The sequence below is a fragment of the Neomonachus schauinslandi genome, chromosome 1 (assembly GCF_002201575.2).
Source record: "Neomonachus schauinslandi chromosome 1, ASM220157v2, whole genome shotgun sequence".
NCBI classification, from domain to species: Eukaryota; Metazoa; Chordata; class Mammalia; order Carnivora; family Phocidae; genus Neomonachus; species Neomonachus schauinslandi.
The window spans coordinates 145,859,858-145,876,102 of NC_058403.1; the positions used below are offsets into that span (position 1 = coordinate 145,859,858).

A 16,245-nucleotide genomic window follows, 5' to 3' on the forward strand; every position below is an offset into this window, starting at 1 on the left:
CAGAATGGAAGAATATAGGGACCATATCTGCTTGGTTATCCAGTGTATACCACATGCTTATTCTAGTGCATGAGACACAGGTGCTCAATGTTTTCAGAACACACAAATGAACATCAGAATAACCTGGCTAACTTCTTAAAATGGAAGATGCCTAGGTCTCCAGTCCCAAACACATTTCCAGCTACCTACTGACCTTGTCACTTCACTCCAAGGATTCTGATTAAGTCCAAAAATCTGCATTTTTTGCAAGCACTCCTCGTATTTCTGGAATAGCTGGCAGAATTTCATTCCCTTGCTGAATATGAACACAGCCACACCTGTCCATCCCAGTGCCAGCCGCCATCCTGGGTAATCATAATGCCCCTCCCACAAATTCTCAAGTAAAATTACTCTCAACAAGTGAGAAAAACAGGTGTTACCAACCCTACACTTTACTCCCAGCATTTTCTTCCAGTACATGCTTTCATATTTTCCCTCTTCCAGTTGTGATATGAAGCTTGGTTTAAGAGTCCAGGTAGATACTGTTAAGTGGGTTACAGAAAGGAGAACTGATGCTAGGCAGCTGAAGAGTAACTGTATCCTCATGATAAAAAAACAAAAAGCCCTGGTTGGTCCACCTATTCCTTTCCTCTGCTACCAACATGCACACAATATAAACTACCATGTATCAGCCATCATTTTTGATGGGTAATAAGAACTCTGCCTAAACTAGGCTTAAACAGCACCAGTGCAGGTGTCAAGCAGGACATATACTTTGAATGTGATCTTGGCTACAAACTGGTTCTATTCAATTTCAGCCCATTAATAGGTCAAGTTGTATTACCCTTTTCCTAACACAAGTAATCTAATTAGAACTGCAAGATGCTGTACACATGACACTCAGAATACTTACCTGCTTCTACAATAGCTGGTTTATTACTAGAGCAGACAGACAGCACCTTCAGTACCCTGCTCGTGGTCCACAGTAGTTTCTCATAAGTGTAGGTCCTCATTATATTTACTAAAGCTTGAGGTCCACCACTAGCCAGAATGATCAGCTAGAAAGACATGTGTATATATATATATATATATCATTAGTCATGGAATCTTCACCATATGCCCAAGAAAAGCCACATTACCAACCTATTCTATTATACAAGCATTTCAGTCAGCTTGCCATTGACCTAAATGTATTCCTGGACCCATTACCCAGATCCCCATACTGGAGCCCTGTTTAACTCCTCCTCCTACAGCATTCCACTCAAATTCAGGAATCCCAGTACTCCCAAGAATATATCAACTGTGCCCCAATTTTCTTCCTACCCCACTGATCACAGCAAAAGAAACAAACAGAAACCATGTTGGTATGTAACAGTAAGGCCCAGATAATGATGCTGTATCAAAGTGGATTTGTTGAAAATCTGAACCAGAACAGGCGCTTAGAACTCCTAATGATTTGGCTCTTGGCTTTTCCTAATCGTTATTCACCTACTTAAAATGATGTATCACAAAATAATCATTCATTCTTGTCCTTTACTTCCCTGTATACCCCCACCTCCAAACTATCCTGATTTTCTAAAAACAAATCTCATCACTTCATGCTCTGCTGATACTGAACTGCTTTCCATTACTCTCTGAACATATTCTACAAGGCCCTGCGGGACCTGCCCTGCTGGATATCTCAATAGTCTCAAACCTTTACTCTTCATAAACTCATCCCTCTCCTCCCTCAGTAGGACTTTCAAAGGTGTCATTTCCTCTCTCTGACCTTCACCTAGTCAGTCTCTCCTCATCCCTGAGAGCTGAACTCAACTATCACTTCCTCCCACAGGTCTCCCTGAACCTTCCAAACAGGATCTGGTTCACATATATGCTCTCATAGCCCCTCTACTTCCTTGGAATAAATGGATTAAATAATAATTAGATTATTATCTCGGTGCCTATCACCCACCTAAGAATGAAAGCTCTAAGTTTGCCCACTATATCCCTATCACCTAGCTTCATACAAACAGACAAATATTTAAAGAAAATAGATGTCCAACTTTTTTTTCTAGGATATACACAAAGGATGAAGCATACAAAGAATGTGCAAGAGTCCACAGAAGGACATGACACTGGATTCCCTGACGCTCCATGAACCACATTCAGAACAATTCTTTTACCTTGCTTTCTTGATTGCCATAAGCTAAAATCTGAAGGCAGTCTGTTGTAATAGCCAAGAATTTAACATTTGTTTTGTTGAGCAAGGCAACCATTTTCTGCAGCCCACCGGCTAAACGCACTGCCATTTTAGCTCCTTCTTGATGCAATAAAAGGTTGTGGAGAGTTGTAATGGCATAAAATAATACAGAATCCACCGGTGAACTGGGAAGAAGAAAAAAGCCTCGTCAGAAATGCTGTGATGGCACTCTTCGCCTTCCTAGCTTCAAGCATTCTGACCATGTTTTCTTACCCAAGCATCTTCACCAGGGCAGGAATACCCCCAGACTTAAAGATGGCCAGCAAGCCCTCACGATGATGAGAAAGATTGTGCAAGGTCCCAGCAGTACAGCGAGCCGTTTCCACATCATTTGTATTCTGCATGGTGCGTACAATAGCAGACACCATCTGAGGAGAACGCATGATGGCGTGTCTGGAAGCTTCCTTTTTAGAAAGCTGATGGACCATAACTGCAGCCTTATTAACCACCACCTATAATGTATAGGAATTAAAAGACAGCATTAGTTTTCAAATACTGATATTGGGTAGACATTCTGAGGCTCCTTCCTTGAAAGTTTCCTTCAAAACAGATTAAAAGCTAGCTGTATCGTTACTTACCTGGTCCTCATCATTTAGCAGTTTTGTCAGTTCAGGGATTGCACGTGTGGCAAGTTCTGCATCATCTTGATAGTTAATCAAATTTACAACTGCATGTTTCAGCATCTGTGATGGTTCAGCCAAACGCTGGACATTAGTAGGATGAGCGGCATCAAACTGTGTAGATGGGATCTGCATGCCCTCATCTAAGGTCTCAGGGAACATAGCAGCTCGCACCCTCTGAGCTCGTGTCATCGCATACTGACCATCAATATCTGGAAAAGATAATCAGCACTCACTATCCATAATTCAGCATTCACCTGAATTTGTGCTACCCTAAGTGGTAAGGTAGTATCACAATCACTCCCCTCTCTTTACCACATCATTTTATTTAAGCGATTACACACTAACTTTTTTAAGAATCATTCTCAAAATTGACTTCTGACTCAGTATACTAAGGCAATAACACTCTTACCAGCTACTTGTTCTTGAGTGAAGGACTGAGAAAAGCCCTGTTCCCACTCGTACAGGACTTGGGTGGTATCCACATCCTCTTCCTCGGGATTGCCTTTACCACTCAGAGAAGGAGCTGTGGTAGTGGCACCAGAATGGATTCCAGAGTCCAGGTAAGACTGTTGCTGCCAGTGACTAACAGCCGCTTTTCTGTCTGGCTCCATGGCCATATCCAGCTCCATCAAATCAGCTATAAAAATCAAACAGCATTAGCATTACTACCACGGAAATGTTATCTTCACTTTAAAAATCTGTGATATGACGACCCACTGAAATATTGTTAGGAATAGTCAAATCTGAAAGACAGCCAAGAATAACAATAGCCAGTATTAGCTCAGTGATGAAATATCTACACTCTTAGGGGACCACCTAACAGTTACTCACTGAATTAGTGGAAGAATGGTACTGCATCCAGGCTCCAGAAGCAGTCATCCAGACTAGATTCCTGCTGGTGGCTTGTTTGCTATTTCACCAAGCCATTAGGAGGAGTGAGCAGAAAATGGAGCAAAAGGTAGCCTGACAAGTAAGCAGGGAGAGAGTAAAGCAGGGGGATCTGAGCCAGACTGGGTTAATGGCAATGAAGCAGAGCCCCGATTCAGTAACTGAAGACTTATGATACAAACCTTGGGTAGCCATTGCCCACACGGGATTTTCAAAACCGTTGTATGGTGTGCTTCAGATACCCTAAAAGAGTTAATCAAGTCATTAGGATTTAAAATTAAGTTTGTTTTTAGTACTTTTCAGTCACTAGGATGGCCTGCTAAACATCATGGATGATATCCATGAAAAGCCCCAAATCCCCTTTTATCATGTGAGAGTGAAACCCAGACTCCAGAGTCTCCTCCGTAACACTCAACCACAGCTCCACCACTGCTGAACCTCGAAGTAAAAATTCCTCATTAACAAGCACCTCTTTTTAAGTAGAAATACAAATTACAGTTATTCAGGAGGTCAGAAAGCATAATTACTGTAGGTAAAGAAAATTTATAGTGAAAGCCAAAGTGGAGGAAAAAAAACTATTCAAAATCAACTCCTCCTTGAGTTCCCAAAAGGCCTCTCTCCCTTTTTAACTTCTTTCACTGAAAAATTCTGGACAGTGGAACTGGACATGGGGGAAAAAAAAAAAAACCCACACCAGATTTTCATTAAATGGTTTTTCTTTCCTGATACAATGCCATCTAAAATGCCTTCACTTAATCTTTTACTAAGAAGTAAAATTACTTTTCAACTGCAAGTCTGCAACACAAAAAGGACCTTTTTAGTAAAATTTTTCTAGCTCAAATTTATAGCAATGATGTATTATAAATATAAGTATTACTGACTAATGCTATTTTGATTATAAAAAGCTTAATCACTCATATGTATAATTACATATATATTTATATATATAAATCTTAGCATCTATGCTTGCATTTTGGCTTTATTGTGTAATAGTCAGAATACTGAATCACATGGGAAACTACTTGCAAATGAGAATTGTTTAAAGGCTCATGGCCACTAGACATTCCTAATAACAAAATTTCCTTTATCACAAAGTATTCCCCTAAACAAGTTTATCTTGCACTACAAATTACATATTGGCTTACCAATATGTAAAGATAGGGACTAAAATATTTAAGTGTGAAGTGTGAATTCTATCAATGTAAAAAGGAGTCTAAAGTTAGAAACTACACTCTCAAGTCCTATTTGCTCGAATGTAAAGGAAGCATTGTATCAATTATTCCTGAAATTGCTCTTCCAGTACTAGATTTTTATAACCACAAAGATCACTTGACACGTAAAGATGACAAGAGTGGTGGATACAATTGTTTTAGTGTCCACAGTACAAACAACTGACAATCTTTGTACACAGCAAAATGAAGGACAGAAAATAATGAAGGTGGTTTCCTCTCAATAAGAATCTTTTAAGATACCAAGCAGGATTATGTGTTTAATGTTTTGATTGGGAGTGGGGCATAGAAACCTGAATTTTAAATGAACATTCTAGATGCACAAATGATCTGCAGACCATACTTTGAGAAATACCCAAGTTCTCTATTCACCGATGCTGCATTTTAGCTTTTATTTTTCCAACTCTCTGGAAACTGAGTTCCCCACTCCAGCTCCCAGTATACTTCCGGGAAAGGCGACCTAAAACATGTCCTACATTAGGCTCCTCCTTTGGCCAATGAATGCCACAGGGTTCAGAAACCAACTAGTCAGTATAATATACATAAATAATATGTGTTAATCAACTTTATGTTATTGGTAAGGCTTCTGGTCAATAGTAGGCTATTAGTAGTTAAGTTTTTGACAAGTCAAAAGTTATATGCAGATTTTCCACTGTGCGGAGGGGTTGGTGCCCCTAAACCCTTGCACTGTTCAAGGTTCAAGTGTACATGGCTTCAAGGCAAAAACATTTATAGTATTGTTTCCTTGTTGCTGATGCAAAAGCAAAACATTTTGCCATGTTACTGTGTAGAATCTGTTTATATGGGCTGATCTGTAATTTGATCATAATCTATAATGATTTTATGGAAAAAAGCAAGCTCTTATTCCAAACTTACAACATCAGTTTGTATGTTGGGGACTTGTAAATACTATTATTTTTATAGCACTTTAAATTTTTTATGCAGCATACAAAAGAATTATTTTTGCTCTTCACTACAATCCTATGTGTGAGGGAGGGCAAGTGTCAATCCAGCAGGCTGAGAAATAAAAAGTAGGAAGGAAAATGGGGATTTACATAAGCAACAGAATAACCAACTCACTCCTACATTACTCTGCAGACAAATCCAAATTTTCCAAAAATATGAGAACTCTTCACTTTAGAAATTTCTTTAGAAATTGAATATACTGTCCAAAGAGAACTAGGCCAGAATCTTGCCCAAAAGGAAAGCTTTCCTCATCCTTCCTGTGGACAGAACTTTCGGCCCAAGGGCTGGCTCCCCACCACCACACCCTGCCAAACATTAGGGGCCCAATTCTAGAGGTCCCAATAAACCAAGACTTTCCAAACACATCAGAAAAATCTTCAATATCAAAGGAAAAAGTTCAAGAAAAACCAACAGAAAAACTGACTCCAGAGTAACACAATTTTAAAAAAGGGTAAGGGTGGGGAAGGAAACAGAATGTTTCAATTTATTACCCTCAAAAAGATTGGAGATAATAAAAAGCTCACTAGATAACCAAAGGTGAGAATAAAAAACCTCTTAGAGCATAAAGGAGAAAGATGCTCAATATACAAAAGAGAAGAGAGAAGAAACAAGATGATCAATCTAGAGGATCAAAGCTCCAACTAATGGCCATTTCAGAATTAGGAGAAACAAAAATGGGGAAAAGCCCATTAAGTACCAACTCAAGATAAAGGGAGGGCATAATGCTAACGAATTATGAAGTACTAAATGTTCCCAATGCAAGTGATCACTAACTACAGACTGCATTAGAATGCTTTGTGTCTTGCCAGCTTTATCACCACCAAGTGGTGCTTTAACAAAGAAAGAGGACTGCCAGGATAGCCAATTTATCCAGTTTAGTGAGGTAATGGATACATGCATCCTTCCTTTTATTTTTTTCTTTTTGTTAAACATGTATTCTTTCCAGTTATCTCAAAATTTATCAATTTTTGATTTAAAAATCTGTAAGTGTTTAACATACGGAATAGAAAAAAATATATACCCTTTATAAATAATTTCTACCTACGTGAAAAATTCATCCTGATCCACACCTTATTCAAAGTATTACTAAGAAGCAATTTTTGCTTCAGCTTTTCTAATAGGATTACTTAAGCATTCTAGGCTTTTCTTTTTTCTTATTAGGAAAAATTTCAAATAGGCAGAGAAGTAGACACAACTGTATAATGAACACCCACATCACCTATACTTAATGACTGTTAATATTATGCGTATTTGTGCCCTCCCACAGAATAATTTTAAAGTAAGTTACATACATTAGTTCATTATGTGGCTATAAAAAGGATATTTTTTTTGCATACCAGAACACTTTTATAAAAGTGTTATATACTAGCTGTGACTCAATTTCACAAGGAGTGAATTGGAGCTTCTACTTCACCTTGTATACCTTAAGTGGCCTTCTGTCAAAGTCTATTTGAGAATTCTTGACATGATAGAGGTTTCACACTAAAGTTTACTTCTCCAGTTCCCATTAGGACAAATTATCTTAATTACCTTAGATTTCACAAAATGTCAGTATTACTAACTAGGAGTAACTCTGCTATGTAAAAATAAAGCAGATCTATTATAAAGCCACAGTTTTATACTGGCAGTTCATGCAAACAATTCACTTTCCAATAACCCGTACTGGAAGAACCAAAGCCAATCACTTATTCTGTTTTCAAGTAAGAAAACACAACTCTATTTCAGGAGCATGATAAACTTATGAAAAATCCTCAGGGATTAAAAACCATTCTAAGTAATATTTGCTTTGTAAATCTAAAAGCACAAACATAATGCATTTTTTTTTGTGGCTGTCGAATTTTTTTTTAATTTTTATTATGTTAATCACCATACATTACATCATTAGTTTTTGATGTAGTGTTCCATGATTCATTGTTTGTGCATAACACCCAGTGCTCCATGCAGAACGTGCCCTCTTTAATACCCATCACCGGGCTAACACATCCTCCCACCCCCTTCCCCTCTAGAACCCTCAGTTTGTTTTGCAGAGTCCATCGTCTCTCATGATTCGTCTCCCCCTCCGATTTCCCCTTCATTCTTCCCCTCCTTTTTTTTTTCTTAACATATATTGCATTATTTGTTTCAGAGGTACAGATCTGTGATTCAACAGTCTTGCACAATTCACAGCGCTCACCATAGCACACACCCTCCCCAGTGTCCATCACCCAGCCACCCCGTCCCTCCCACCCCACCCCCCACTCCAGCAACCCTCAGTTGGTTTCCTGAGAAACATAATGCATTTTTATTAACCATCCCTACTAATACCTTGCCAGTTAAAAAATTTACAGTCTCCTCAAATCTTCCTGTTTGGGCACTTTTCATTCATCAGTAACACTTTTAAATCACAACTCACTCTAGTTTCCTTCTTACTTTTACTCCTCAGCTATGTCTTTGTGTATTCTGAGAGGAATCTCCCTTTACCAGCCGATAAAAAACAAATACCTAATGACACTTTTGCTCCTCCAAAACGCCTAACATTAATGCCCTTTGTATTATCTTTAAATACATAGGTGAAAAAATCGCTACTAGAATATGAACTGTGACTAGGAAAAATTAGGACATTTCCCAAAAGATCTCTCTCCCTCCTTCATTTTATTGAATGATAAAGTACCTATAAAGTAAAACATATATATGCTTAGTATAAAATGATATTTTTCCTTATCGTTCCCATCATAATGATACAGTTAATGACGTTTTGGTATATTCAGTATTTTATTAAATTTACTATCGGTATTCTTTTAATATAAACATACAAAAACCAATTCCTTGTATTGTAGACCCTAACAAAATATTTTCATCTATACTGTATCATAGGTCTGTACTGTAATTTAACCAAATCTCCCTTTCTTGAATATTTAGTCCTCCCCCATTTAGTTTGCTATTCAAACAATGCTGAACAAAAATGTTTGCATATAAACGATTCTCTTAGTTTCTTCCACTTACCTTCCAGGAGGACTGCTCCAACTACTGGGTTAAAAGGGTAAGAATTTATAAGGCCTTTGTTACACAGCTCCATAATACTGAGGGAACATAAGCAGACAATTTTCCAGAGGGCCCCATACGAGTGGCCAGCCTACCAAGCAAGGTGTGAGGAGCATCAACTGTTACCTCAGAACAACCTGTAGTAGCCATGTGCATCCATCTAATGTACACACCACCTGCAAGTTTTTCTAAATTCTGAAATTACATGCTTAATTTCTTTTGTTTGCCACATGTAGCCTTTTCGGCTTGCCAGATTCTTTTTTTTTTTTTTTTTAAGATTTTATTTATTTATTTGAGACAGAGAGAATGAGAGAGAGAGAGCACATGAGAGGGGGGAGGGTCAGAGGGAGAAGCAGGCTCCCCACCGAGCAGGGAGCCTGATGCGGGACTTGATCCCGGGACTCCAGGATCATGACCTGAGCCGAAGGCAGTCGCTTAACCAACTGAGCCACCCAGGCGCCCCCGGCTTGCCAGATTCTTAATGCAGTCCTTTTATATATATATATATATTTTTTTTTTTTTTAAAGATTTTATTCATTCATTTGACAGAGAGACACAGTGAGAGAGGGAACACAAGCAGGGGGAGTGGGAGAGGGAGAAGCAGGCTTCCCGCGGAGCAGGGAGGCCGATGCGGGGCTCGATCCCAGGACCCTGGGATCATGACCCGAGCCGAAGGCAGAAGCTTAACGACTGAGCCACCTAGGCGCCCCTGTCCTTTTATATTTTTATAAAATACATGTATATGTTACATATAAGAAGCTCCTTGAATAATCATTGGTATAGCATATTTAGGCCTCCTGTGTATATCCGAAAATACGATTTTACTATTTAAAATAATCGACTATGGTAATATTCTTTACACTCTGATATATCCTTAGTCTCACCAATGAGTAGCTTCACACAGAATCTTTGGTCAGTAACGTAATCCTAAAACAGTCTGGATCCTTCAGAAAAAAAGATAATGTTTTAAAACACACTTTCACTTTATCCACTTTGAACAAACCACTACAAAAAGCAGATAGTTTTTCTTTAGCCTATATTAATCTAAGCAACCAAAAAGACAGATATTTTAAAACACAGCTATTTCAAAGTACATAGGAAATAGCCTTTATCTACACAGGCACATTTTTATAATTTCCAAATATAATTTTATGCCAGCTAAGTTAAAAAAATGTTTAATGTCATTGATATTGATGCAGTAAAAGTACAAAGATTACGTGCCAGCTTCTTAATACCTGGGTGCAAAGAGAATCAGAAATGAAGGGTATTAAAGATGCCTTCAACTCTCCAGCATTTTTTTAAAGTCAAATAAATACAGCAAAAATACATACATCTCTTAATCTGGGTCACCCATGAGTACCTAACTGTTACATTATTCTCTATATCTTGCATAGCAAAAATAACTGATTAAAAATAAAACAAGGAAATGAACATTTCTGGTAAACTCCAAATATGATTTCAAAATATGAGAAAATCTTTGTACTTTACTATTTTCAAACAATTAAAATGGAACTATCCATAAAAGACACAAGTACTTCATGTACATTTTTGTCAAACCAACTAAACCTAACAAACTTAAGTCTCAAAGATGAGGATAAAATAAATACTCTGTCTCCTTAAAGAGGCAGCAGTCACAAAAGCTAACCAGGCTACAAGTCTATTTTAGAAGGCTAAAGACTATAAGCTATGTGGGATGTGGGAGGGTCTGTTTCCATTATATCCTGAAACTGAAAATCCTGTTTCTCTTTCGAGTTCACAAAATGATGATTAGCTTTTTAACTTGAGGACTTTAACATTCTAGAGACACTTTCACACCCATTTTAAGTTACAGTGTGACAAGGCTGCACAGAAAGCAGTTCACAGTTAAACTAGATTTTTAATAAAACGGACCATTATGTACAAACTACTTTCTTTTTTTTTTTTTTAAGATTTTATTTATTTATTTGACAGAGAGAGACACAGCGAGAGAGGGAACACAAGCAGGGGGAGTGGGAGAGGGAGAAGCAGGCTCCCCGCAGAGCAGGGAGCCCAATGCGGGACTCGATCCCAGGACCCCGGGATCATGACCTGAGCTGAAGGCAGTCGCTTAACCAACTGAGCCACCCAGGTGCCTGTACAAACTACTTTCTTATATACAAATAGGTTAGAAAAATATAATCACAAAAAGATCTCATTCATGAAAGCAACAATAAAAACAAAGTACATACAAGATTAAATGGAGTTACGTTTTTTGACTGGAAAACTTTTATATTAATAAGATATTGTTGGCTTTCTCTAATTTAGTTTATAAATTTAATGTAGTCCCCAAAATTCTCAGATTTCTTTAGCACTGAAAATGGTTCTTAAGTTCATTTGGAATAGAAGTATAAAGATAATTAAAAAAAAAAAAAGGACTGAAATAACTATGAGAAGGGACCAATTCTATCAGATACTAAAATACATTATAAATCAACAGCCACAGCAATTAAAGAATTGCGTAATTGGGAGATGAATGGATAAGAGACTATTGTAATCACACAACACCAAGATATAATATGGCAATTTAATAAATCAAAGAGGTGATACTTCAAGTAGCGGGAGACAGGTGGATTATGTGATTAACAGTATCAGGAAATGGGCTTGTCTTCGAAAAAAACATTTCTTTTATCCTTTTTTCATCTATTTTCATTTCACTATGTTAAAATTAAACCTACATTTATCAAATACTTACATGTAAGAAATCAAACAAAACAATGAGATAAAACAAGATATGTAAGCAAGGGTGGTATATATAGAAATACATGATGGTAAGAAGCCAAACAGAAGTATGACTTGAAACTCTGGACTATTTGTGTGTGTACATAAAATTTTTAAATTCCAGGCAACAACAACAACAAAAACCCACCACATACAAAGTAATTTAAAAAATGACACGCTGGACACAAGACAGGTAAAATAAGATTAAAGGCTAATATCCACAGTACACAAAGAACTAAGGACAAATCAGTAAGAAAAAAACATCAGGGAAAGGGCAGGAACCATCATTTCAAAGGAAAAATAGAAAGCAAGCAATAAATATACACAAAAGAATAGAAACTCATTTATTTTGCTTATCAGACCAGTAAAGATAACCATCAATTTGTTCTCTACGGTTAAGAGTCTGTTTCTTGGTTTGCCTTTTTTTTCTTTGCTCATTTGTTTTGTTTTTTAAATTCCACACGAGTGAGATCATATGGTATTTGTCTTTCTCTAACTTATTTCGCTTAGCACTATGCTCTCTAGCTCTCTCCATGCTGTTGCAAATTGCAAGATTTCATTCTTTTTTATGGCTGAATAATATTCCATTACATATAAACTACATCTTCTTTATCCATTCATCTATCAATGGACACTTGGGCTGCTTCCATAGTTTGGCTATGCTGCTATAAACATAGGGGTGCATAATATTTTCTCAAATTAGTGTGTTTGTATTCTTTGGGTAAATACCCAGTACTGGAATTACTGCATCATATGGTAGTTCTATTTTTAATTTTTTGAGGAAACTCCATACTATTTTCCACAATGGCTGCACCAGTTTGCCTTCCCACCAACAGTGCAAGAGGGTTCCATTTTCTCCACATCCTTGCCAACACTTGTTTCTTGTATACATGGATTTTTTTTTTTAATAATACAGTACTGTAATAAAGTATTTTCTCTTACAATTTTCTTCACATTTTCTTTTCTCTAGCTTACTTTATGGTTAAGAATACAGTATATAATACAACACACAAAAAATGTCTTAATCCTCTGTTTATGTTATTAGTAAGGCTTTTTTTTTTTTTTTTTCCTATCAACAGTAGGCTATAGCAAGTTAAGTTTTGGAGGAGTCAAAGTTATACACAGAGACTTTGGACTGTGTGGGTCTGGTGCCCCTAATCTCATTATTCAAGAGTTAACTGTAGTTAAACTGGCAGAAACTTTCTGGAGGGTAAGTTGGCACTACCCATTAAATGTAAGTGTAAATACCCTCTCACTTTAAAATTCCATTTTTAAAACAGAAACGTATTATGCAGGAATATTCACAGAAGTACGCCAAGAGGTCTGCACAGTGAAGCAGTCACAGAAATTGCTGGAAATTACCCAAATGCTCATCAACAAGGGAATGAATAAAAAATAATTTATTAAATGGAATATATTTTCATCCATTGAACAAATATGTAACACCTTTCATATTACTGGCACTGCAGTAACAGTGAATAAGAGAGAGAGTCAAGCTCATACATCTAGTAAAGCTTGCATTCTATGATTAGAAAGTTAATAAAAACAAAACAATTTAAAGAGAATTGCTGTGAAGGAAATAAACAAGGTGAGAACAGAGTAACTGGCTGAGGAGGAAGGCTACTCTTGGTAAGAGTGACGGATGATGGAGGGACATCTGAGCAGAGGAGGAGAAGCCAGTCACCTGAAGACAGGACAGAACACTTCATGCAGAGGAAAAATGCAAAGGAAGGTTATGAGCTGTTTGGTAAAGGTACTAAAAGGTCACCAGTGTAACAAGATGTCAGGGAACTATGAAAAGAGGAAAGGACCAGGTCAATAAGGATGTAGAATAAAATCCAAAGTGCACTAGGAAGCCACTGAGATGCATGTACTGTGATTCAGGCCTTTTAAAATTCACTCTAGTGTCTGTATGGATAAAAAAGAGGGTGAGGGGCCAAAAGAAAAGCAGGGACACCAATCAGGAAGCTACTATTAATTGTAAATCACCCAAGTGAGAAGGGGTAGTGGATAACTACGTAGCCATTAAAAATAATGAATAGTTTTAGGGGAAAAAAAAATTCAACACATATCTGATATGCAAAACATTTGCATATTTTAAGATTTTTGCATACATTCCCAGAATTAAATTTATGTAATACAATAGTATTAGAAATGATATATGTCCAAGAAAATATATCATTTAGCCCCATATGTGTTAGCCAGTGATACTGAACATTAAGGAAACGTTTCTAAGTATGAAAGCTAAGTGGCCTATTTTAAGACTCTCTGCGAAAGAAATGTGGAACCTTCTCAGCCAACCATTAGTACCTCAAGGCAAAAAAAAAAAAGACATATTCTTTGGAAAAATAATGTTTTCTAAAAGCAAGGAAATCAAACGCTGCATTTTTTTGATATTTAGACAAATAACATTCTATTTAATTATATAATTTTCCTATTTTTAGTTTAATAGAAATTTTCATTCAGTTCTTGTTCTATTAAAATGGCACTATTCTAAGAATCAACTGCATCACAAAGTAATGCCAGATTTGGCTGACTTATTTTAAATATATTTTACAGCATAATTTTAGGATGTTGCCTTGTAATATCAGGTAAACATCTAATTTTTCCCTTGACATACTTAACAATGTATCATAATTAAATGCTTAGTAACTTGAGTTCTGAGTCTAATGTTACCCCATTGAATGTTTCCAGAAACCTCATAAAGTAGACAACACTCCCCAAATTATCAGATTAAAAGCCTGACTAGGAGCAGTTAATATAAGAGTATAGCTAATAAACTGATCAGTTAAAATTCAAATCCAGGTCTTATGTTTAAGCTCAGAGTCATGAAATTTTAATCAAATCATATATCCCACCCCCATCTGAAAGCTAAGGACAATTCGTATTTAACAATGTTGCAGATCAATGCAAGAGAAAGGTTAGCAAAAAGAACTACATTCTTTGAACAGTGACTACAGGGAAAAAACAAAACAAAACAATCTAAGATGCGACTCACTACGTACTTCATACTTTGACTCCTGCCTAGCTAGATGGCACTACTGCTGACAAGAAAATGCAAAATTTTCAAACACAAGCTTATTACTCCAAGGAGATGTAAGAGTTTACTTCAAGAAAGTCTCCAGATGTTAATCTCTAGGTTCAGGCTATAGGCAGAATTAACAGCAAGGGACTCAATGACTTCTAGAAGTAATTAATGCATTACTTTATACCCCTTAGCAATAACCTTCCTCTTTTTCACTTGTTGTAAGAGTTTCCCACCATACAGCACAGAGACCTTAAAAAAAAAAAAAAAGTTCAATGTGTGAACACGGTGAGGGCTGGGGCTGTTATCTTTAGTTTTCTCATTGTATCCAAAGTGCTTAGCACATACCAAGCTTTTAAAGATTTGATGGACTGAATGTGCCAATAAGAAAGATGTTCAAAAAAACTAGACAGCAAGACAAATGAAATAATACAAAGGCTGAGATAACCAAAAAACAATTATATATAACCTAGGAGACTTCTTAAATGCCTTTAGGAACATGAAGGATTCATTTATGAAGAACATATATCTGAAACAGAGGTCAGCAAACTTTTTCCGTAAAGGGCCAGACAGTAATTATTTTAGCCTTTGTAGGCCATAAAACGGGACTACACCAAAATAAAAAGCTTTGCACAGCAAAGGAAACCACCAACAAAATGAAAAGTCAGCCTACCAAATGGGAGAAAATATTTGCAAATGATATATCCAATAAAGATTAGTATCCAAAATATATAAAGAACTTACACAACTCAACACCAAAAAAACCCAAACATCTAATTAAAAACTGGACAGAGGACCTGAATAAACATTTTTCCAAAGAAGACCTATAGACAGCCAACAGACGCATGAAAAGATGCTCAACATCATTAATCATCAGGGAAATGCAAATCAAAACCAGTATGTGATATCAGCTCACACAAACCAGAATGGCTAGTATCAAAAAGACAAGAAATAGTGTTGGCAAGGATGTGGTGAAAAGGGAACCCCTGTGCACTGTTGGTGGCAGTGGAAATTGGTGCAACCACCGTGGAAAACAATACGGAGGTTTCTCAAAAAATTAACAATAGAAATACCATATGATCCAGTAACTCCACAACTAGGTATGTATCCAAAGAAAATGAAAACACTAATTGGAAAAGATATATGCACCCCATGTTTACTGCAGCATTATTTACAATAGCCAAGATACGGAAGCAACCTAAATGTCCATCCATAGATGAATGGATAAAGATGTGGTGTGTGTGTGTATACACACACACACACACACACACACACACACACACAACAGGATACTACTCAGCCATTAAAAAAAAAAAAGGAATCGGTGCCATTCATAACAACATGGATGGACCTCTTAGAGGGAATTACGCTGAGTGAACTAAGTCAGACAAAGAAAGACAAATACCATATGATTTCACCTGTATGTGGAATCTAAAAAACAAATGAACAAAAAAACAGAAAGACTCATAAATACAGAGAACTAGTGGTTGCCAGAGGGAAGGAGTGAGGGATGGGTGAAACAGGTGAAGGGAATTAAGA

The 16,245-nt window shown here is 36.9% G+C and overlaps 1 protein-coding gene across 3 annotated transcripts in view; it reads right to left on the reverse strand.

Moving 5' to 3' along the window:
• CTNNB1 (catenin beta 1) overlaps window positions 1-16,245 on the reverse strand; it is a 40,553-nt gene that overhangs the window by 9,182 nt on the left and 15,126 nt on the right. For all 3 annotated transcript variants that reach the window (XM_021677545.2, XM_021677547.2, XM_021677546.2), the window contains exons 2-7: window positions 3,912-3,972; window positions 3,251-3,478; window positions 2,797-3,050; window positions 2,432-2,670; window positions 2,142-2,343; window positions 893-1,037 (exon numbers count right to left, since the gene is read on the reverse strand). In XM_021677545.2, coding sequence (XP_021533220.1) covers window positions 893-1,037; window positions 2,142-2,343; window positions 2,432-2,670; window positions 2,797-3,050; window positions 3,251-3,478; window positions 3,912-3,924 — 1,081 coding nt within the window. In that variant the 5' untranslated portion in view covers window positions 3,925-3,972. The remainder of the gene's footprint in view (window positions 1-892; window positions 1,038-2,141; window positions 2,344-2,431; window positions 2,671-2,796; window positions 3,051-3,250; window positions 3,479-3,911; window positions 3,973-16,245) is intronic.